Source organism: Barbus barbus (assembly GCF_936440315.1).
Source record: "Barbus barbus genome assembly, chromosome: 20".
Taxonomy (NCBI): domain Eukaryota; kingdom Metazoa; phylum Chordata; class Actinopteri; order Cypriniformes; family Cyprinidae; genus Barbus; species Barbus barbus.
The window spans coordinates 21,278,079-21,303,870 of record NC_136748.1 but is presented as its reverse complement, the minus strand read 5'-3'; the positions used below and the strand labels follow the sequence as shown (position 1 = coordinate 21,303,870).

The window sequence follows — 25,792 nt, the reverse complement described above, 5'->3', positions numbered from 1 at the left end:
GGCTGCACTTATTTAATCAAACATGCAGCAAAAACAGCATTTATTTAAATCATAAATATTTTGTAAAATCTCTTTACTGTCACATTTGATCAATGCATCCTTGCTGAATAAAAGTATTATTTTCTTCCCCCAAAAAAATCTTAATGACCCCAAACTTTTTAACAGTATTATAAAATTGTAGAACTTTGTCGAAATCAAGAACACACACACACACACCTACTAACAGGACAGCACATTCCGGAGGAAGTTGCTCTTTTCACTATCTGTGGCCGTAAAATTAATTAACGACCAGCACCGCGCCCAAGCATCCTGCTCTGCTCTCCTTAACGTCTCACGAGACCCCTAAAACGAAGGATATATGTGTGGAAAAATCTGGACGTATTCCAGAACAGGACTTTACTGTGGCTTTCTTATCACTTAAACATAATTCAGCCAGAAACAGGACAAAGACCTCTGGATTTGGACACGATTTCCTGACCATTAACGCATAAATTCAAATATGTTATCAACCAGGAGAGACGGTTTTACAACCGACGTCCGAGCTAAGGAAATCTCCAGATCTTCACAAACGTGATATTCTCATGTTTCAGACAACTCTCTCTCTCCTCCTCACATTCCAAAAGGAAACGCGCCTTTTCTTCTTATTAACAGACAAAGAGACTCAAATCTTGCTTAAGGATTCCAAAAAGAACAAACTATAATTGTTGCTGCTATTAAAGCAATATACTCAAAAGCAATATATACAATATATTTACAATATATATTCAGGTTGTATTTCATGAAATTAAGCTTGCTGTATTATTGGAATCTATGGTATTGTTGTAATCTTTTGATGTCTAATTTTTCCCATTCACTATTGTTTAGTTTCACAGGCTTGGTGTGATTATTTAGAATTTAGGATCATTTAATCTATGCCTTAACCGCATAATAGATCAAATTTATATAGGTACTTTGGGTATGCAAAATACTTGGTGTTTGGTTTCGAATGAAAGCTAGTTGCGTCAGCAATAATTTGGTGTGGATGAAAATTAACCTTTCTCAGGAGTCTGCTAGGATATGCTCTTCATGTTATGGAATAATTCAGCAAAGGATTTACGCACGGAAAACTGCACGCAGCCGTGCAGGGCGGGGCTCCGCCCTACAGAAACACTTGTGATTGGATCAAACAGCAAAAGGCGCAGACTGAAATCAGCCCAATAAAGACAGAAACCCAACTTTGGTGCGTGTCTCTCTTTGCTTGTTCGCGCTGTTTGAAACTTCGGCTCCTGCTCTGATCGCGCTGTTAAGCGCTTCCAGCCATTAATATCTGGCCTAGCAGTGAACAACTATCAAGACTTAGTCAAACTTCTAAAGAAACTTTAACATCTGAAGCCGTAAGAACTGAAATAGGCTGTGTCCAAATTCAGGGTCTGCATCCTCCTTAGGTTGAAGGAGGAGGGATCCTCCGACGTCCGCAAAACCCGGAAGTCGGTGTTTGTGAATTTGGACAGCCTACCCTTCTTTCAGTTCCCTCCCTTACCCGTTGCTCATAACCTGTCGCCTAGCAACCGTGACAGCGCCAAGCAAGAAGCGGGAAAATGGACAAACAAAGAGTTATTCTCCTCATTTTAATTCTTTTGGAAGAAATAAAGCAATTAAATAAATTAAATACTTTCTTTGCTCGTTGTCGGAGAGTTTTTTATATCAGACTACAAGACAGTCACATCCAAGTAAGCCATTATAGCCTATTTTTATTTGTTTTTAAGTATTCTACTAATTTCTCCTACAAATTCATTGAGCCGAAGCATAAACTTTAGCTTGTTTTGTCAGAGAAACTCCTCTCCCACTCCGCTACCGCTCGCTTCGTCCGCCATTACGCTCTGCCGAAAAGAATCATGGGATAGGTAGGACGGGAAAGGATCCACCACACCCATCCTTCCAATTCGGGGAAAAGGAGGACGTATTTGTGGGCCGCATTTGAAGGATCCTACGAATTTGGACAGCCTTCGCCGCGGCGCTGTGACGTAACATCCTTCAAATGAGTACTCCGAAGGATGCAGACCCTGAATTTGGACACAGCCATAGACTTCATAAGAGCATCATTACGTCACAAAGAAACCAACCAATCGCAAGAGGGCATCCCCAGTGACATCACGCAACAGCGGTTTCAGCAGCCAATCCGCACCCGGGGTTCCATCGACCAGGAAAGGAACGGAAACTCAACTTAAAGCAAGTAATATCAAACAAATCTCCTTAATGCTGCTGGAAACTGGTTGCATTCATCTTTAAGTGTAAAGATAGTAAAGTTCCTTGGTTGTGACTCCCTCAGGTTGAAGTTAGAGCATTCTTGAAAACGAGCACTAGAACTCTCTTCAGATCAAAACAAGTCATTGCAATGTGTGTGTTTATGTCTACATATAATGTTTTGTGTTATGTTAGCTTAGTAGTGTTGTAGAGTAGCAAATAAATTTAGGTTTATTAAGGAATCTTTGTCTGGTGCTGTGTGATTTCCAAGTCTTAAACTATTTGCCAAAGATTGCGTTATTTATGCTCAAAATTTACCTAATCAATTCTGTGTTATTATCGTGGCCACGGGAATAAAACCGAATTGTTAAGGGATAACGTACTGATTTTAATGCTGGCTGGACAAGTCGTTAATGAGGTATCGTTAACAAGGTATAAGTTGGACGTTTTGATTAATATCGATTAATCATGTAAATATCGAATCTTGAGAATAGATTACCTAAAAGCTAAATTAAAATAAGGGCTAATCCTTTACAACATCATAACTATCATAGATATATGGAAGATAAGCTGTGTATTCTGAACGTAAAAATGTACAGTACAGCAAAACCAACAGCAACACAGTCCAGCTACAGATGAAAATGACATTTTGTCACACTGGAAATTTTTTCAGTGTTTACTTCCAACATTCTCAGTAATGATAATGATATTGTTACATCCTGTCACATGCTAACAAAAATGATTCATACCTGATTACAGATATTAATATCAACACCAGTCTTCAGGTAGTCGAGGACCTTCTCAAGGTTCCCTGCCCTCGCTGCTCGCAGGTAACTGGCATTGCTGTCCGACTGCAAGAAATGAGAGAAAATGCAGAAGATGATTATTCCATTGACAAGGTCAAAGGTCAAATCCAGGTCAACTTAGGTCAAATCCGGATAAGAATAAACAAACCAAACAAACATATTTCCAGCTTTCAGCTCAGTGAAAGGCAAAGAAATTAAAAACATCATACCAACTCCATCTTTACTCAGTGCCATTTGTCTCCACAAACACACACACATATCCAGGGAAGCATCAGCTTTAGTCTACCAGTCGACGTCCAACAGGGAAACTACCATCGCAGCATGACAGAGGATCAAAGTTGCACAGAACACCTAAAACATTGGCAGCCCATCTCTCAGCGTTCCAGCTAAAGATCCAGCCAAAACCAGCTCTTGTCTCTCATCAACGGATACGGAACAGAACACTAAATAACAGCTATTATTCTGACACAGGTTTCCGCCCACTTTCCCTCATGATCTTTTTGGTCTCTCACTCAGAATTAGTTTTCTCTTCTCATGCGTATATGAGAATGAGAGCAGGATTTGGGAGAAAACACGAGGAGTGTATGTGTGTGTGCCTCGTGAATGTGTCTTCTTTTGTCAGCCTCAGTTTGATTTGGGGACACTGCGCTTGACATAAGAGGACACACAGCAAAATTTCAATACAGTTTACCTCACTCACATATAAACACACACATTTTTATAAAGAGTAGGAGAGGGTTATCTCAGAGACACACACTCACATGGGGAATTCCTCTAAATGAGAGCTATATTTAGTTCTCACTAAACCTAGGACAAACTCCTCCCCATATCTAACATCAATGTGTGTGCGCTGGCAAGAAGATTTGGAAAGAAAGGCGCACTTTCCAAAAGAAACTCAACTGAGTTTGACAATAAGAGACTATGCTGGTGTATTACAGAGATAAATGACATGCATATTCATCTAGCAACCAGAGCACATCGCACAGAAAAGGACAAATGTGTGTTTTTTGATGGTGTGTGTATGCTTCTATATTCTAGTATGAGATTCACGGCTCATAATGAACTCTAAGCTCATTAGCTAGTCATTTACTCAACCTGTTCCACTGGGAAACCTCCATTTTTTGTGTGAGTGTGTGTATCATCAGACACTTACAGTCTGTGCTGTATGAAATGATGGATTAAAAGCACACAGAGGGTAATGCTTACAGTAAACAAATTCTGCCCCTCACACACACAATAAAAAGACAGAGAGAGAAAGGATATTGTATGTGTGTCCTGGTCGTTTTGTGATTTTTCTCTCTTATTTCTGAGTTAACCTGTTAACCCGCATCGGCCCGCGGGCGGGCCGGAAGGGCGTGGTCGGGCGTGGTCGGACTTTTTATTACCTTTGTTTTAGAACAATATTCAATCAATTATCATTAACTATATATCATTTGAAAGCTAAAACACTCAAGATTAACGATGTGAGCTTGTTTTTGAAATCAATACACCAGAGAGGAAAGGGTTAACAGAAATGCTGAAAGACCGGCCATTTAAAATGAACAAAGCGAACCGCAGTACTCACGTTTGATCGCCAATAGCGCTGGTCAGCTCAGACTATTCCAAGACACACCAGCATACATTTCAAGAGAAGGGTCCACTCTTCAAAATGCATCCACTTTTTAATCCAAAACAACGAAAAAATAGGGGAAAACACGATAGATCCTCCTTTGTTTACATAAGCGATTCGAGTTATAGTTATCGATAGCGTCCATTTTCCAATAAATATCGATTATAATTCGTATTCCAGCTTTGAAACGCCATCTATTTCCAGCAGAATCGTCTCTTCCGAGTAAGAATAGCCCTCCCTCGTCTCTCTCCTTCAATCGCAGGAGCTGTTATAACCCGGGACAGTAAGCGCGTCCGTGAATGGGTCAGCGAGGTGTCAATCCGGACACATCACAATAGGGGTGTTTGAACCCAGCCAATGCCTCGCCAGCACAGTTTTGATGGATGGAAGTGTTAGCCAACCACAAGGACGTTTACAGTGATTGACAGTTTGAATAGTTTACGTAAGATTGTTTAGAGAATAGCTCGGCGTATTGTCCGTGTGTTTTCGTGCGCTCTCGGGTTACGCATGAAGCGTACACATAATGGCGTCGCAGCGCTACACAGACTGGCTATCAGCGAACAGATGTTGTCCAAAGCTCACATCTGAATCTCTCCATCGTGGATCTTCGACTTGAGAAGTGTTTCTGTGGCGTTTGGTGGTGTTTTGGAGGACGTGGGGAGAAAAATGGCTAATTTAGTAGCCGAATACGCGCTGAGATCGCTGGGAAGCGTGGATAGCATTAGCACGTAAGTGTCTCCACCCTCCTCTTGAATGTTTATGTGTCTTTATCATGTATTTGCAGCTTTTGTTTCATGTTAGCTGTTTTAGATTCTAAAAATGACAACGGAGAGGGATAATATGAGGGGATTACATGAGTTTTGTTCGTGTGGGTGGGTGGGTGTGTTTGTTTGTGGGTATGTCCCGGTTATTGTGTGTGTGTGCGTGCGCGCGTGTGTGTGTGTGTGTGTACAAAATGTAAACAGTGTTGCAAGTTTGATTTGTTTTGCTTACACACTTTCTCACTCTTTTTCTCTCACTCTTCCCGGTCTTTTCAGAGGTCTGGTGAATCCAGATGGTCAGAAAAAAAACCATTTTAGTGGCTGCTAGAGCGTCTTCCTCCACTGTAAATACTGTAAATAGTTGTTTTTTTTTATTATTTAGTAATATTAGTAATAGTAATCTATTACTATATTAGTAAAATAGTAATATTCATAATATTCACCATATAAAATAAATAAAAAATACAAATGTTGTAAAAACAATGTATTTTGCATGTTTTGTGTTTTCACTAGTTCAAAAATGATCAAATCTGTTTTGGTTCACTGTTTTCATTATTGGAATTGTTCAGAATAAAGACTGTTTAGTTATGTTCAAATTCTGAAATAGTTTTGTGTTTTTTTGTGGTTTCATTGGTAGAGCAGTTCTGAATTGATATACATATGTAGTATGCAGTGTCTTATGGAGTCTCTAAATAGCATTTTTGAAAGGATTCCTAGACTTTTCTTGAAATAAAATATCCAAATGACTTTTCCAAAGCTTTTCTTGAAATGAAATACCATAAAGATGTACTTTCTGTAAGTCTTTACCTATAAAAAATTTATTATTTCATATTTTATTTCAGGAAATATTTAGGCGTTTTTTTTCAAAAATGCCATTTGTAGACTAACCAAATGACTAAATGAGTCAGCACTACAAATGCTGTTCAGAAATAGTTTTTTATTGTGTGTTTTGGTGGGCAGAGCAGTTCTGAATTGATATACATATATGTATTATGTAGTTTTGACTCATTTGGACATTTGTTTACAAAGTGTCTATTTGGGGTCTCCAAATGGCTTTTTTGAAAGGACGCCTAGATTTTTTTTAAATAAAAGCTTACAGAAACTACATTTTTGGGAGTATCATCCTCAAATTTGAATCAAAACATGGTCAGATGTTCAGCTTTATCTTTATGGTGTTTTCAGGCCTTTGGCATGAAAGTCTCATCCATTTTTCCCTTAGTGAGCTTCATTAAAACATATCGCGAGTCAATTTCATGTATATTTTACCTTGTTTTACTCTATTGCTATACTAATTTTGAGTTATTATGACTCTAGAGTAACAAAGGATCAAGTGTCTAGTTTCAAACAACACCAGATTTTTAAATATAGACCTTAGGGTTCAAGAGCTACAGACATTTTTATTTGGTTATATCGTTTTTTACAAAATGCTCAAAAATAGGGGCGCAGGGTAACAGGTTAATGAGTTTTTCCAGCTTGTCACCCATAACTCCTTCCTTGGAGGATTCTAGCTGGGACCCACCCACATCCACACCCACTCAAATATATATATATATAATCACAAAGAAAAGTGAGTGTTTGTGTCCTAATGGATAAGATCTGGATTTCAAACATAAATGTTGTAGGTTTATCCAAAGCATGCGTTGCCAGTGAATAGGAATGACCTCCTGTCCTGTTATCATAGTACCCTTGAGCAAGACTCTTAACCCCTCATTACTCTGATGGGATTGTCTGTACGATAAGTATAATGAAAGCTGTAGATGGAAAGTATGCTCAGTCTCTTATGCTGATTTATATTTGATCAAAAATACAATAAAAATAGTCATATTGTGAAATATTATTAAAATTAAAAATAACTGTTTTCTATTTAAAGCTGCAGTCCATAAGTTTTGCCTCTTTGTCGCCATCTCTGTTTGAAAACCTGGAATTGCAGCTGAGTGCAGAATTATCTTGCTTGCGTGGGATGTGCTCTGGCATGGCATGGCATGATAAATCTAATGTTTTGGGGTGAATGTGTGGCTTTCAGTCACCGCACCGGTGTGGATATTTACTGTACTTCGCAATCACAGATTCTAGCCTATGTCTTGCAATATATCACCCAAATAAGAATTTTCACCGTATATTGCCATCTGAACAAGTAGGTAACAAGTCTGCCAGACTCTGCTTGTTCAGCCCAACTGAGGAAAAAAGCATTACCATAAATGGCACTACCAATGGTGATTTAATCTAAAGATCGGTTAGCTCATATCACATCAAACCGTGCAAAATATTATTATTGTTATACTTTATTCTCAATTTATTAATGTTAACAACATCAGCTTTGCGTGACTATGAGTATAGTGTGTATTAGCTTGTAGATTTCAATTTCTGTACAGTCTAATCTCTAATTGTCATGCCATTAAAATTCTTTTAAACCCAAAAAGCAAACTATGCTCCCTTCGAACTGGTTTTCTTTAAAATACAAACCTTGTGTAATCTCAGGCTATCTGTAATCAGAAGCTGTAATACATTTAAAACTGGAATATAATTTAATTTCATTTACATGTATTTCATAAACACATAACCCTTTCTGTATTACAATCCGCCATCAAAAAGATACATTTAATTATTCCAGCTGCTGTGAGAAAAGGCTATAAACGATCTGCCGCCTGCAGTATCCTCACATGCAAAAGTCTACTAGGACAACTTTATGTTTACAGACGTGACGTAATGACGCAGTGCCATGCTCGAAATTTCCCATGAAAACCTACCCTTAACATTCAAATAAGAAAACATTATTTTAAGATAACCGTTGTGAATCGGGCTTAAGTAAGGCAATAGTTTTGAACACTGACTGGTTATGTACTTGCTCAAATATTGATTTTGGATCATTTTTAACCAAAAAAAGTTACGGACTGCAGCTTTATATATATTTTAAAATGTAGCAAATTTATTCCAAAGCTGAATTTTCAGCATCATTACTTCAGTCTTCAGTGTCACATTATCCTTCAGAAATCAATCTATTATGCTGATTTAATGCTCAAGAAACATTTTTTACTATTATCACTGATGAAAACTGCTGTGCTGCTTAATATTTTTGTGAAAACCATGATATATTTTTACAGGATTCATTGGTAACATTTTAAATGTCTTTACTGGCATTTTTGATTAATTTAATGCACCCTTGCCGAATAAAAGTATTAGTTTCTTTAAAAAACTAACTTACTGACCTCAAACTTTTGAGCACTAGTATACGCTAAACCTGCTAAACAAATGCTATCTCGAAGCACTGACACACATAATATCCAAAAGATCTAAACATTCATACAACCTACAAAACAGTATCAGAGAACACAAAAAACCTCCATACCTGAACACTGTTCATAACAATCTTCACTCAAACTCTGTGATTTCCAATGTTTATCTTCATCTGAACAGATCCTCTTAATCATCTGTATTTTTTGTGTATTACACAAAAACCATACATGCTCCAGAAACCACAGAAGATAAACTTTTTCTCACTATGTAAAATATGAAAGTGGTTTTCGTGGGAGGTTGTGAGAAACTAGGCAAAATGTCTTATGTATGACTGAATGCAAACTCTAAAAAGTCCCATCATAGACACACAAACACACACAGGTCATTAATTGCCATTGTGTAGTTTTGGTTGCGACTTGAAAACGCGGTGGTAAGTGTTACTTTCCGTAAACGTTAACCTTTATGTTTACATGTACAGTTTTTTTTTTTGGACAGTTTTGAGAGGTATTTGTTTTAGACGTGCACAGTGGAGCACTTACTAAACACAAGTTTTGCTACACTGCCAGGACATTGCAAAGGTATTTAGAACAATTGTTTGTATCTTGCTATGCACTTGCCAAGGTTAAACAGCCACCACCTAATCCGTCTATAGGATTTTTTCCCTCTACAGTTTCTTAATTTTTTAACTGTGAAAAACCGTAGTGGTGACAACCTGTGTGTCAAGTGTCAAGCTCTGAATCTTTATAAATCCTCACACTGTATAATTCATCTCAAGCATGGCGAAGTGAAAGGCCTCTCTGTTTTAAAATAGTAAGCATCAATATTTCAGTGTGGGAAATTCTGTGAACACTATGCATGTACAGTACGCACAGTAGAGTGGAAACACTCTGTTACCTCACACACACACACAGTTACGGACACACAAACACACACCCAGTGGAGTTACGCAAGACATTCTCTAGGGTGCAGCTGTTATTAAAACATCAGAGAACATGGACTGAAAGAAAGACATGAGGAAGGGGAAGAGAAAAGGTCATAGTTGATAAAAATGATGCAACACTACATCAGAAAACAAAATGTTAATGTCTGTACAGCTGTTGTTCATAAAAGAATTAGACCAGTTAAACAGCTGACCCAATAATACACTAGTCTCTGCCTCTCTGTCTCAGTGTCTCTTCATGTCCTAGATAAGCAGTGAGCTCAAATACTGCATGATCGGCAAAAAAACAAAGCTACCCGTCAGTGTGGCTGCAGACAAGGCGACTTGCACACACACACACACACACACACACACATTCCTGTCCTCTGAATATCAGCGCCACTATATGCAGATACTGTCCTGAAAATAATGTAAAAGATAACATTACAGTCAGAATGAACCATTTGTGGCTGATTTTTGCAGAGGAGTTGGTTAGTTCAGACTGTCTGTTTTTTTTTTCATTTCTACAAGAGAAGCTACATTGGTTGTTTAGTTTTAAAATCCCTCCTTTTCAGCATGTCTGTTTTGATTCTCCAACTGGGAACTGATTTATATCCATTGTTCTAAAATTAAAATAAGTCAAATTATTTACCATATGCTATAGGCTTCAAAGAGTACAGAGGCGCCAGTGTTGAAATTCTGGATTATACCAAATCCATAATTATTTTCATGTTATGGCTGATAACTGATAAACAACCAGTATTATAAGTCTATACTACTTTGTTTAGAAAAAGAAAAGGAACTAAACACACTATCATTACATGAACACAACAATTCTTAAAGGGCAAGCGCTCTTCACGAGATTAAAGGGTTATCAAAGGGCTAAATTGTTGCCATAATCTATCACTTTCCCTTTAAATTGGAAAACTACCCATTATTGCAGTTAAGTTAAACCGTTATTAAGTTAATCACCCTATAAACACAAATCCAAGACTAAGTTTCTCCAGCCTCAGCATCACAATAAAATTGAAGCCCCATAGTCACAATAGCTTCAAGAAGTGGATTCACACTGTCATGAATCTATAGAGCGTTGTTGGGTAATTAGATAAAGTGGTCCGGTAGTGAACATGGCAAAGAGCTTTTAAGCACCAGGATACTCGGTGTGTGAGCATGCATGGTAACACATGCGCAAAGGTCAGTAAAAAAGCACTAGAGCAAAGGTAGAGTTGGAGTGCATGACTAGCATGAATGTCAAAATGGTGGTAATAACACCAGCACACATGAAGCAGATCTAATTTTGCATGTGATTCAACCTTGACAACAAAGCCGCTCTTCAAATAAACATGAAGTGAGGACCTTTAGGTCTGCAGGATTCTGCAAACAAAATCTAGAAATCTGAGCCCAGCGAGACCAACAGATCAGACTTTGCCCCATTTAGCCCACAGAGGGGTTTAAAATTACCCAGCAGTGTCAAATATGTCATGTATTCAAGAAATATGTTGATAAAAGGTTTGAAGGACAAAATCTGGAGCAGATAAAGAGCAAGAGCATTTCAGGATCTCTTGATCCCAAGCATCCTCAACCGACAACCTTCATTTCCTAACTTTTCCCAAAACGCCTATTTAAAACAACATACACTTCCCAACCATTCCAGTCATGTTTGTAGAGTACTTACAGGTGAAAAATAGTCAGCAGCCTCTTCCACCGCCATTTTTGCTGCAGTCCCACAGAAACCCGATCACTTACTTCTCTAGCTCTGCGGCCAGCAAGGTGCCATTCAGTCATGTGACGTGTGGAAAAAATGCCCAGGCAGCAGGATGCTCAAAGACACGCTTCCACCTGATGTGTGCGCAAGTACAGATACAAGGATATGATGATCTCCGGTACTACAGTAAACACAAAGTCACTTTGAATCCAACCTTCTCTGTTTGTCTATTCCCGTTTACAACTTGACCTCTCCTTCTGTGTCAATCTACATCGGCTTTTCAGTTTTCTTTCTCGGTTCACAGCCCTGTTTATAACTTCTGCCAAAACAATCTCTTTCTTTCCTCATACTATTCTCCCTTTCTCCTCATTCAATGGGAACCAGCTCCAATCTTCATTTAACACAGACAAAATGTGCATCATTTACATCGCTGCCATGTTTTTATGAGCTTTCCTCTCTGCTTTTCTCTCTCTTTCTGTCATACACACTGAACACAGAGGGTGGGGGTCTTTTGAATAGTGATATGAGGTGTTAAGGGGGTCCAAATATAGCAGCTGAATCCAATGCATTTGCTAATAGGACTCCCTTTACCTCCGTTCTGCAGTCTCCTCCTCCCTGCAAACCCTCATGTGCATGTGCGTTTGTATTGTCTGAGTGCTTATCTGCTCGCTTTTTGGACAATAAGAGCGTGTATGTGTGTGTGTCTGTGTTTAGGACTGCTGTGGGGTCGGTTTATTAGGTTGAATGCAGGGTTCATGGTGCAGCTCATAAAAGGATTAGGGGCATTTCCCCCAGTATTAGGGCCACCGCACCATCATGTAAAAACACACCCCAGCTGTAGCTCTGACAAAGGGATGAAGTGTGTCGCCCGTTACACAGTGACACAGGCTGTGTTGTTTACATACTGTGCTTGCTCTGTATATCTTGGTGTCTGTTTGGGTGCCGTTGGGTGTTTTTTTTTTTTCCATTGTGTATCGTCAGTATTGTCTCCATGTGTTTATGGAAAGGGGGAGTGGCCTAGAGCTGTGTGTCAGACAGACACATACTGTGTGAACATATGGAGCGCTAACTGCCATTGATAATTTGATTTTACAATAAATGATTTAGAAAATAATTTAACTCTTGCTTTTCAACAGCGAGTTTAACTGTATAAATTTTAAAGCTTGCTCTAAGAGACTTTAAATATAGAAATATATTTTAGAGATTTTTACAAATACAGGTCAATCTCATAAAAACATTCTTAATGATAATTTAAAAATGTACAAAGAAAATTACTTAAATTGTTTTTTTTTTTCAAACTTAGCATAAATTAAATGTACAACAAATACTACCATCATGTATGGATAATTTACAATTTAAATAATATTATTAATAATTATATAATTTAAATTTAAATATTTATTAAATTCAAACACATACTACCATACTTCACTTTTTTTAAAAGAATTAATACTTTTATTTAGCACGGATGAATTAAATTGATTAAAAGTGACAGTAGAGTTATTGATAATAATGAGACAAAGTTTCTTGAACACCAAATCAGTATATTAGAATAATTTCTGAAGGATCATGTGACACTGAAGACTGGAGTAATGGCTGCTGAAAATGTAGTTTTGCCATCACAGGAATAAACTACATTTACATTTTAATAATATTTCAAAATATTACTATTTATTGTATAATTAATCAAATAAATGCAGATTTGTTGGGAAAAATTGACTTCTTTCAAAAACATAAAAAATGTACCATCAAATGATAGAGTCAAGTTTTTGCATAACAGTAATGAAAATTAAAAATAGATCAATAATCTGAACGAAAAATGAATGAATGAATGAATGATGCATTTATATAGCGCTTTTATTGTGTATTGCCATACACCCAAAGCGCTTTACAATCATGTGGGGGGTCTCTCCTCAACCACCACCAGTGTGCAGCATCCACTTGGATGATGCGATGGCAGCCACAGTACAACGGCGCCAGTACACTCACTACACACCAGCTACAGGTGGAGAGGAGAGTGTGATAGAGCCAATCAAATGGATGGGGATTACTAGGAGGCCATGATTGATAAGGGCCAGTGGAGGGAATTTGGCCAGGACACCGGGGTTACACCCCTACTCTTTACGAGAAGTGTCATGGGATTTTTAGTGACCACAGAGAGTCAAGACCTCGGTTTAACGTCTCATCGAAAAATCTTAATAGTAATAAAAACATGTGTTTGAGTTTTTTTATTTTGTGTGTGAAATGATCTGGACATGTTTTTGAAAAGCTTTGTGATTTACCAAAGAGCTTCTTATTTAAACCGCTAAAATATTGTTTAGACCTATTTCCTAAAACACATCATATCTGCAACACTATTTTCCTAAAATTATTAATGTATGCTATTGATCCTGTTTCATGGTAAGCTCTCTAAAACATAGATGTAGAAATATAGAGATGAACTTGAACATACTGGCATTCACACACACACTCACTTTGATTATGCAGAGAGGCATCCCATGATGCTTTGGGTGCATCACAGGTCTCTACGTTCTGGGATGGTGGCGTTGCTAAGGCAACAGAGGAGGAGGGGAGAGAGAATATGATCTTAAGAAGCTCAAGATGTTCGGTAACCGTGGTGATGGTTTCCCTCAATGACCTCCACCTCATCAGCCAATCACGGAGAGTGTATGAGAGTCATCATTCTCTCTCTCTCTCAAATACAGTCCGACACACAGAGGTGTTCACAAGGGCTACACCTACTTTAAACCCATGGGCACTGAAGGATTGCCAGGCTTTCAGAAATAGGGCAGAATTTTACATTCTAGAAGGACAAATGAGCTCTGCTCCTTCATGACGAAATACCAACACAGATTCTGGATGTAGCAATATATAGCATTTAATGTTCCATTTTTGCTTAGTTTGGATTTGACAGGTTGTCAGTACTGTGCTTGGATGTATGTCTGTCTGTTTGTGATGTTGTGTTTGTTTGCATTCACTGTGTTTGCTGAAAAGGTGAAATTCAATGCCCGTCGGCAACAGTCTTCTAACGTGTAAGGTCTATGACAGACACAGAGGAAATCAGATGAACAGCGCTACAAACACAGAGTGACTGCAAAGAAGCCTCCGAAATCATGACATCATCAGAATATGCCTGATATCCAGACTCACACTGGGCCCTAGTGGAGAGATTCAATACTACTGTCAACTCTCCTTTTTTGTTACATAAGAAATGGCAAAATGGCAGAAGTCAACATGAAATCAAAACTGACTTCATTTACTTTGCTGATGTATGGTACTGGACATATTATGAACAATTAAGCAGCACAAGTTATTACAAAAAATAATCAAACTATAATAATAATGTTTAATCAAACTTAAGAACAACAGATAAAATCAAGTTTTTTTATTTCATTAAATTTTTTTATTTCACTCACAATTATTTCATATTACAGAAATAAAATAGGTTGCAAATGACATTTCAGGTTGACTTTAAGCCTGCCTATGCACAAATTATGTAAAAGTATAATAATAATAAGAAGAAGAAGAATTATTATTATATCCTGCAGTTAGTCAATTTATAACAATCCTACAATTACTACTAATTAATAATTAAAATTAATATTTAATATGTATAATATATATTTAATAATAATACTAATTCTTCTTATTATTAATAATTCAATTATTTACAAGTCTAGGACTACTACTACTACTAATAATGGATGTTTTAAATAATAACAATAACATTAATAAGAATTGTTATTTTATTATTAATGAAATAATAACAACAATAAAAATAATAATAATTAGTAGTAGTAGTAGTAGTAGTACAACCCGAATTCCGGAAATGTTGAGACATTTTTTAAATTTGAATAAAATGCAAACTAAAAGCATTTCAAATCACATGAGCCAATATTTTATTCACAATAGAACATAACAAATGTTTATCATTTCAAATGAGCTCATTTCAAATTTGATGCCTGCTACAGGTCTCAAAATAATTGGTGTAGCATCTCCTTTTCTTTTCAAAACAGTTTGAAGATGTCTAGGCATCGAGGTTATGAGTTTCTGGAGTTGTTTTTAATGTATTCCTCAATCTTTTTACGCACTCTTTCACAGATTGGAGAGCTTCTGCCCATCTTTACTTCTGAGAGAGACTAAGACATCCCTTTTATAGCTAATAATGTTACAGACCTGATGTCAATTAACTTAATTAGTTGCTAGATGTTCTCCCAGCTGAATCTTTTAAAAATGTCTTGCTTTTTCAGCCCTTTGTTGCCCCCGTGCCAACTTTTTTGAGACCTGTAGCAGGCATCAAATTTGAAATGAGCTCATTTTGTGGATAAAAGTGTTAAACTTTTCTGTTTCAACATTTGTGATATTCTCTATGTTCTATTGTGAATATAATTTTGGCTCGTGTGATTTGAAAGTCTTTAAGTATTCATTTTATTCAAATTTTTAAAAACGTCCCAACATTTCCGGAATTCGGGTTGTAGTAATATTATTAATGAAATGATTTACTAAGTCTACAATCAGCCAATCAACAGATCAACAGTCAATTAAAGAGTCGATCAAAGATGTTGTGAATAGTTGATGTGAGTTCAGGCAGCTGGAAGCACTTTAAACTCTCTCATGTTCTCTCTGAGGGGCAGCAGTTAATGTGTGCTGGCATGCATGAACTTGTGAGTGTGTGTGTGTGGGGGTCTCTGGAGGCAGAACAGCAGCGTGTGACCCAGAATCATGCTTCTACAAGGCATTTATCATTACAGACCCACACCATCCTCCATAAAACCACATCTGACACACACTGTGTGAAAAAAAAAGTTGAAACGAATTTTCTGAAATGTGTGTGTGGCCTCAGCACCCAGGTGCAGAGGGTCTGCAGATGTTGGATGCGATATTTAAATCTTACATGATGTAATTTTGTTTAGGAGATTGTCTACAATAGCCTATATTTTCTTACTCGATGGATATTCATAGCACAAACATGCAACTGCCACATAATTAATAACACACTATTATGTTTACTAATAACATACTATCATGTTTCTGTAGATACTTCATTCATGCTTAATTTGGAATTAATTATATTAAAAATACATACAGATTGTCATTTTCAGCACAATCTTCATCCAGCTGTGGGACTGAGATTAGCTGGATCCCTGGATTATAATTTCACTGAGAATTTAAAATCAGGTGAGAAGGATAATCCCAACTCCATCATTAGGTCAGAGAGAAAAGAGAGAGTCTGAGTGAACCGCAAACCCACAAGTCATCTGGAGGTAAAAACTCTTCAGGCTTACAAGTATTTTAAGTGCTGTAAATCGGGATTAATTTGGTAATAAAGGAACTAAATAATAACAAGACCATGGCCGTAATATAATGATGGTGTGTTTAATAATTTGTGAATTAGTGAGACAGTAAGAGATGTAGGAGACCAGTAAGAGTGAAAGAGAGCCATGTGAAATTTCTGTATCATGTTTAAGTTAATCACTGTCCTGTATGATACAAGTCTGCTGAGAGAGAATAACAACAAACAGTCCAAAAGGTCGGGAAAAAATGTCCAGAAACAATGTACAGCATTCAATAGCCATGATTTAATGCTTACTGTTATATTGATTTTAAATAAGAGCCAGTTCCACGGGGAGTACTGCATTTACAAACAAACAGAAGAAATTATTAGGTACTGGATCATTTAGCTGAAGGTTGCTGTTCACTGCTTCTTTTAAGTTTTTTTCTTTGCATTGTTTTATAATCTTTTGGCTTTTTGCAGTTTTGGGATCAAGAAGATTGTTTTTTTGTTTTTTTTTAAGAAATGAATATGCTCTCCATCCAGCAAGTACACATTAAATTGATAATGCAAATGACAGAATTTATTAAATACATTTATGCAACTTTCTATTCATCAAAAAATCTTGAAAAAATGTATCATGGCTTCCATGAAAATATTCAACACAATCGTTTTGAACATTGATAATAATAATTAATACGTTTCTTAAGCAACAAATCAGCATATTAGCTGCTAAAACAGAAAAAAAAATTAATTGTGTGATATTTGTATAATATTAATATTAATTTTTAATCACTATTTTTAATAAAATATGTATTTTTAATCAAATTGCAGTCTTGGTGAGCATGAGAGACTTATTATAAAAACATTTTAAAATCTTTTTTGAACAATAGTACTTTTTATACGATAGTACATACTGTACATACATACATTAATCTATCATTTTTTGTGGTAGGACCTGAGTGGGTAAAAATCTGAACTACTGCCCCAACTCTACCAAAACAAATTATAAAACCAGTACAAAAGCTTCAGCAGAGTCTGTTTGTGTGCCAAACACTATGACGAAAATCCCTCAAAATCTTGAGATACAGTTTATAGACTGTCTCATGCCTTGTACTTAAAGATAAGCTTGGTTTGTAACATATTCCAATGCAGAATACACGATCAAGTGCACATGCTCGATGAATGACTGTCACATGCTCTTCCGTTTAAATGTGTGTGTGAGATAATATCTGGCACTCAGACTGTAGCAGATGACAGAGGAGGGAAAGGCCATCTGCCTGTATTACTCCCCCCTGTGCCCCCAAACACACACACACATTATGCACACCTCAAAATATCTCAAATGTACACACATGCTGTTTGTAGACCACAAACCAAGATATTGCATCAGTCATCCACTTTAATCTTTAAGCTAACGGTTATGAATCTATTTCCTTTGTGTTAAAGAATTGAGGGACAAATCAAAATTACTGCAAGAGATGCTACAGATTATTAATATAATATATTAAAAACAATTAAACTGTTTCATTTCAAATCTAGCCAGAACCTATTATACAATATTGTCATTCCAAGTAATATCACACAACTTAAAGCTATGAGGACCTGCCAGCACACCATAAAACTTTAAACAGACATTATATTGCAGCCTTTCAAAGCTACACACACAAATGCACACATATCTGTTGAGTTTACAGTAAAGGAGTTTTATAAGGGCAGACAGTCTGGCTGCTACCCTGAGAATGTACCAGAGATACAACAACACTCTGAACAAGATCAATAGAGAGCTGCTGGGTAATAGACCATTATGAGACAGAGTACCTTTGACTGGCATTTACAGGACAGAAGTAAATGTGATCTAAAAGGAATTACAGTGCAGAAAGAACGAACATATTAAAACGGACAGAAAGAGCGAGAGAATATATAGAAACACTTTGTCATTATTTGATCAACAGATTCCTGAATAGCAGAGCTTCACTACAAACTTGACTGATAAAAAAGACCGATAAAATATAAACTGTTCTATTCTTGAACTTTCTATTTATCAAAGAATCCTGAAAAAAGTTTTACAGTTTACGTAACATATAAGCAGCACTACTGTCTTCAACACTGATCATAAGCAATGTTTCTTGAGTGTCAAATCATCATATTAGGATCATGTGACACTGAAGACTAAAGTAATGACTGCTGAACAGGAATAAATTACATTTTAAAATATATTACAACAAAGTAATTTGGAAAGACTTATTTCCAGTGAACTCATTTACAAACAAGTGGTGTCATGGACTATTCAAAGACACACACACAGCGAGACTTTCATGGTGCTGCTGACTAAGCAAAAGCAATAATATACTGTGAGAAGGGCAACCTCATTACTGATCACATGACTCTCTCATGCACACACACACACACACACGTTTCAAGAAAACACACACTTGCACACACCTTCATGTCATACACGTTTAATATGATCTATATTAAACTTGACATGACAATTAATAGTTGGATATTATTAAAAAAATGGAAATGTGGGAATTTCCTAAATAAGAGGTCAAAAAAACTGATTTTAAGTATAAAAGAGAGAAAGAAAGAATTATGTAACAAGTCTTGTCTCATATGTACATTATTTTAATAATTTTTAAGCAGTTTAAATAAAATCACAATAGCATTCAAAAGGCTACCATTCATTTGATAAAAAATATTGACAATATTGTTGTCAGTCCACTGTCCTGTGTGTCATGTGTTCCCGCCTCATGTTTCCTTATTTGGTTTGTTTCCTGTCCTTGTTTAATGTTATCATTAGTTAATTCTTGTCCAGCCGTGTACGTCTAATTATCTATGATTATCCTGTGTATTTATAGTCCTGTCTGTTCAGTTTGATTTCGTCTGGTCTACTCGTTACGCCCCGGTGTTCCTGTCTGTGTGAGCCCTGCCTTGTCTTGCCCTGCCTTGATGTCGTCATTAAAGACTACGAGTTACATCCTCGTTTGCGTGTTCCTGTGTCCTCCTCATGTGTGCAATGTGACAATTGTGTAATATTATTACAATTTAAAGTTTTTATTTTAATTTATGTTGAAATGTAATTTATTCCTGTGATGGCAAAGCTGAATTGTTAGCAGCCATTACTCCAGTCTTCAGTGTCACATGATCCTTCAGAAATCAATCTAAGAATTTGGGACTCAACAAGCAGTTGTGCTACTTAATATTTTTGTGGAATGTGATTAATTTTTTCAGGATTCTATGATGAGTTGAAAGTTAAAATGAACAGCTTTTATTTGAAATAAAAATCTTCTTTAACAATGTAAAAGTCTTTATGGTCACTTTTGATCAATGTGTCTTTGCTTAAAAGTAAAAAAATAAAATAATTTATACTGCAGTGTGCATCAAATTACAATTATGAATCCAAACTGTCACCCACCTCACAGTTTTAAGAAAAGTGACACATGCTTTGGGAATCAATTCAGCTGTCTGGATCTTAAAAAAAATTATGATTTGTTTGCAAATTGGACATAACCAAAGACCAAACAAACACCGAAATTCACAATCAAGCTCATAGATGTACTGTGCATGCATATAAAGCATGTTTACTGCCTGCTATTACAGTAGCTGTGAATCTGTGACACTGAGGAGGTGTATGATTCAATAATTCATCAACACCGTGCCATTCTCATTTTCATTCTTATTTTACACTTGACTCTTATAGAAGTGAAGAGGTATGGTTGTGTTTGAGTGTGTGATCTATCCTCTGCCCCACAGTGTACTGACTCTTATTTTACATTTGACTCTTGTGGAAATATGGCTGTAGGTGAGGAGGTATGGTTGTGTGTGAGTGTGTGATCTGTCCTCTGACACACAGTGTTCTCAGCAGGGAACTGAAGCTCTATATGGAGCCTCAAGCATGTATCAACCTTTAACAGACAACCGATACAGCTCATAAACACACTCAAAGAAATGTCAAATGCTAAAAATGTAAAAGATATTTGTTTACAGCTTTAAAAATAAATTAAAGAGCTATACGTTTCATAAAAACCCATTAGGACATAGCTTTCTGTTGACTTTTATCCCCCAAATATAACACTCACACAAATCTCTATGCACCCTAACGCAAAGAAAGTGAATTAAGTATTAAGTGTTTAAATAAAGACATTACATGTAAAAATGTAGAGCAGTTTTTTGTATAAATATTGCTATATGTATTTTTATTTGTATCAATATATAGCCACACATGGTTCAGGCAGTATACTAAAAATATAACCAGTTTCCCTATATGAAAATGTATTATTAAATATAGTGCATTATATTTCCCAGTATATTTATTCACATATATTTGTGTTTCATAAAGGCCATTTTCCTCATTGGGACTTCAGTTTTACTATTTGCTTGTGGAGACATTCGGTGCAGGATGTAAGCAAAACCTGATCCGCATACACACACACACACACACACACACACAGACAATTATTACCATAAATACACTTGTTTACATCTGTTCTCTCCTACCATGGACACCTTAAACATCTGCTACTCGTGTATTACTGAATAATAGACAAAAGTCCTGGAATCATCTATTACTCAATTACAATCACAAATGAAGTTGCTTGCCGATGTGCTTCTGCTATGAATGAATTAATGTGCTTCTGCTATGAATGAATGAAAAACAATCTTGCAACTGCCACAGATGCAGAACACAAATTTTCTTGTGCAGGATAGCAAATATGGTTACAAAGCAAGACAGAGAAAAAAGGAAAGAAAGACTGAGATGATCAATCCCATCACTGGTGATCACATGATCACATACATACAGAACAAAGCATCTGAATAGATGGATAATGGGCCCTTCTCCACCTCTCCAACAAAATCACCCTCTTCATCTCCCCCTCGGTGTGTGTCTCTCTCTCATTCTCTCCATCACCTCCTTCTCCTCCCCCACATCATTCCTTCTTCATGTTTGTGCATGTGAGCAATAGAGAAAGACACACTATTACACAGCTTCTCTCATTAATGGTGTGGAGCGAAGCTCATTCATCACATAGGCTACGTGCATGTGCGAATATGAATTCTGCTACAGGGGCTCCAAGGTGCACGAGTGCTCACCAGGGACAAACCCCCCAAAAAAGCATTTAACTCTCTGACCTCTCACTGCCCAGTTCACAAACACTGTAAACACTGTAAAATTATAGTTATGCACCATCAGAAAGCCCAGTCTGTTGAAGGTATGAGAAAATCCAGTTAACAGTTATGAAAATTAAAAAAAAAAAAAAAAGATTTTACATTTACATATGCATTTACAATTTTATCCAAAGGCAGAGGAACAAAGAGGAAGAAATCCTTTTAAGATTTAAGCAAAACATAAATCAAAATTAAAATATTTAAAAAATTATTTGTACAGTTCACTATTAGAAAAACCAGGCTGTTCTATTAATGAGAAAATCCATGAAATAAATATCTGTTAATAAAATAAATACATATACAATTGTTTTGATAATCTTTCACAAAATGTGAATTAAAAAAAATGAAAATTAATTATATTTTGCATTATTTTACTATAGTTTTCACAGATTTCTGATATATTTACAATAATATAATACTTTCCAGATTTAAGGTATAAAATAATTGTGAGAAATGTCATGATATCAAGCCATCTTTAGAAAGTTAGAAAGATGAAAAATAAAACAGCAATATATACAATTTTGGTTTATGCATTAAAATGATTGCATTAAACATATTTAAAATGTTAAAATTTGACCACACATTTTTGCTCATGTTTTGGCTTTAACTACGACTCAACGTTAAAACAGTATTATATATGAGACTATACTATAACATGTTTTAAAGGAAATAGCAAACCATATATTTGTTAATCTTTCACAAAACAAAAAATCTTTCCCCAATATCTAAATGATACACATCATCTCTGGATTTTTTTGAGAATATCAGCGAGTTGATTGAAATGTCCTGGAGGATCCAGTATCTTCACTTCTCCATGCTCTGTAGCAGGATACACTGTCCTGGGGCACAAAAGTGAAGCCAGCTAACCTTCACATGACCTCTGCCAATGGCAATCAGCTGGTCTCTCTGCCTCTATCTCTCTCTGATCTTTTACACTTTTCTTTGCTCAGTCCATTTGTGTAATAAAAGATGTAGACATTATACCAGCTGTGACAGAGGAGGATGAAGTTCTAAGACCACAATGACACAGCTTCATAATTCAGTGATTATTTTATTTTCCTGACTCTATAAGTGTAACAGATTTTTTTTGTAGTAGTAGTAGTAAAAAACAAACAAACAATCAATGTATGTAAAAAAAAATGAGTGATTATAGCTCCTCATGAAATGGACACCTACTTTGCCCATTAAAGATGAGGCCTTTTACTAAATCACAACAACACCCCTGGGACTGATCTGAGATCAAGACAGTGACACTCAGACGGCCTGACTCCCAAAACACAACAGATGGTTCCCTGTTCCCACAGCAACCCTCAGCGTAACCTGGGATGCAGAAATCTACATTGTCTGACATAGCTTTAAAACCATGAGATCTGTAGAGCAAACTAAACCAAGAAAATTCAAAGGAGCCAAACACTGAAATAAACAAAGAATCCCACTGTATGAGGACAAAAGTGAACCATTTTGATATATACCATTGTACTAAAATGATATCATACCATATTCATATACCATGGTATTGTCATGGTCGTGTCCACCATATAGACATCAAAAGAGACACGTATTCCTGAATATTAAAGTTAAAGCTTGATTAATGGGGATTTCAATAGCCAATTCCTCTACTATTACCACTGGTCCCCAATCTGGGTTATTACCATGATACATGTCCAAAAAAGGTATTACCATGGAATGTTTTGTAGCAGAAGGACTGGGATACTCTGATGGGAAACCCAGACAAAATGACCAGCCCAGAACCCAACATAAAGCAAACTCTCTCTTTGGCAAATGAGACTTCCTAATTGCTCTCCTATTAGATGCATGTGATGTACTGTGTGTGTGTGTGTGTGTGTGTGAGAAAGCGCACGTGTGTCTCTGTCCCACAATGCCAAGGCAATTACCTCCTCCATACAAGAGTGCAGCACAGATTAACCTCCATCTTTATGATGTCTCTCTGTTTGTCATTCGGTGGTATAAAGAGACCTATTATGAGATTTTTGAGAGTTTTCTCTCATAATTTCATTTCATCTCACTTTTTCCTCTTATATTCTTATTATTTCAAGAAAATATGTTAAAATTCATTTTTCCTGTACCATTATGTATTGCAATCCATACATACCCATAAAACTACCTTTCTCATTTTGGATTCAAAGCATTTAATTGGGATAAATGTTTTTTTCCAAAGTATTAATAAAAAAAGACTGTAAGAAAAGAACAAATAAATAAACAAAAAATATCAACCCTAAATAAAATAACATTTAATAAAATAACAAAATAAAACTGAAAGAAAAGAAATAGATAATGTGTCAGTAACTAAGAAAATTATAACATAAAATAAAATACAACAAATACTTAATAAAAAAATTCCAGTACTTCAATAAAATATATTAAACTTAAAAATATTTCTAATAAAGTAAAACATTAATATTGTTGAATGTCAATTGTATTTTTAAGTGTTTTTATGTTTTATTTGCATGACAAATTATGGTACATTAGCAGTGGGTGAAACTCACTCTCTGTGTCACACTCTCTCTCACACACACACACACACACACACATCATAAAATAGCAAAGGTCAACAGACGTGATCATAGCTCAGTGTGTTGTTCACAGGTAAGACACATGTTATGAGAGGCAGGAGGCAGCCAACCAGCCAACCATCACTTCCACAGGGATCCTTCACATCTTAAACCACATCACATAACACACTCCAGTTTAAAATATCACAGCAGCAACATAAGAACAAATAGCAACCGCAGAGGTAGCTTTGAAGAAGATCTGTCTGGGTGTGGTGGATATAGGCTGTGTATGTGTGTCTCTATGATATGAAATGATAGACAGTCAGCACTGCTAACATCCACATGCTTCATTCCATCACTCTGTACAGAACAAACATCAATAAATCAGTATGTGATGTATAATACACGAGTGTCTACGCGCACACACACACGTTTCAGAGGACAGTAAAATCTCTCAGAACATGCTGCAGTGTGTTGCTCTCGTTGCTCTCATTTTTAACCTGAACGCAGAACAAGAGACACATACACATCACGGCTGGTTGTTTATGGAACGTATGTGTGTGATAATGTGAGAAGGATGCCGAGCGGTAAATGTAAAGTGTAACCTTGGCACTGCAGCACAGATTTAACACACGCACACATACACACACTGAACTCACAAGCAGTAACAGGCGAGATATTGCCATCCCACAAACCAGATCACTCTCCCTCTAATAACTTGTGTGTGTGCACATGTACCTTTTTCTTTTGATCCTTTGGGTGTTTTCTGCTCTTCCTTTTCCTTTCTTTTTCATCCTCCAGTGCGTTAACATCCACATCTTTATTCTTCTTAATCTGAGACGCCGCATGAGCCATTATCAAGCATCAGCCACGTCCCCACAGCAACCACACACACACACACACACACTCACACAAACACACTCAGACAAACGTCCACAATATGCAACAAGAATTCCAATTCCTTAGAAGATTCCAAAAAAATCCACCTGAAAGAGTGGATGAGAGGGATTCCGTCCCGAAAAGAAAAAGAAGAAAAATCATCTACTCCGTTTGCTCTCCTCCAGCCTTTTGTCATTGGCTGCTCAAGGAACCATATCCAGAAAGAAGAAGATACAGAGAAAGAGGGTGGGAGAGAGAAAGAGAGATGGATGGTGACACCATCATCACCAGGCACAAGTGAACGACTGAAGAAGAGAAAGAAAGAGGGAGAGGGGTGGAGGAGGGCTGCTGGGGTGGTTACTACGGAAACCACGTTCTCTCCTCAGCCATCCCCAAACGGTCCTACCTGAACCATGTACATGTCACGACAACCAGCATCAGTGTGAGTGTGAATATATGCGCATATGTGTAGCCCCCCACTAGCACCATGTGTGTGTGTGTGTGTGTGTGTGGATGGTGGTTGTAGGGGAGGGGTGTTGAACAATTTAGCTCATGCATGTGCAATCTCTCATTCACACACACACACGTACACACACACACACACACATAATTTGATGTGAGGGAGGGTACCATTCCCACTCCAATCCCATTATGTTACCAGCTGACCCACTCTAAATAGTGGAGGTGGTATATTTATGCATA

The 25,792-nt window shown here is 36.7% G+C and overlaps 1 protein-coding gene across 1 annotated transcript in view; it reads right to left on the bottom strand.

The window, feature by feature from the left end:
- The window catches only part of LOC306885882 (ankyrin-3-like), a gene marked incomplete at its 5' end in the record, with an annotated part of 90,958 nt that extends 65,892 nt beyond the window's left edge, over positions 1 to 25,066 (bottom strand). The window contains 2 exons of the mRNA XM_079442676.1: positions 2,973 to 3,074; positions 24,950 to 25,066. Of these exons, the coding sequence (XP_079298802.1) occupies positions 2,973 to 3,074; positions 24,950 to 25,066 (219 nt within the window). The remainder of the gene's footprint in view (positions 1 to 2,972; positions 3,075 to 24,949) is intronic.
- Positions 25,067 to 25,792: the final 726 nt, after the last annotated feature.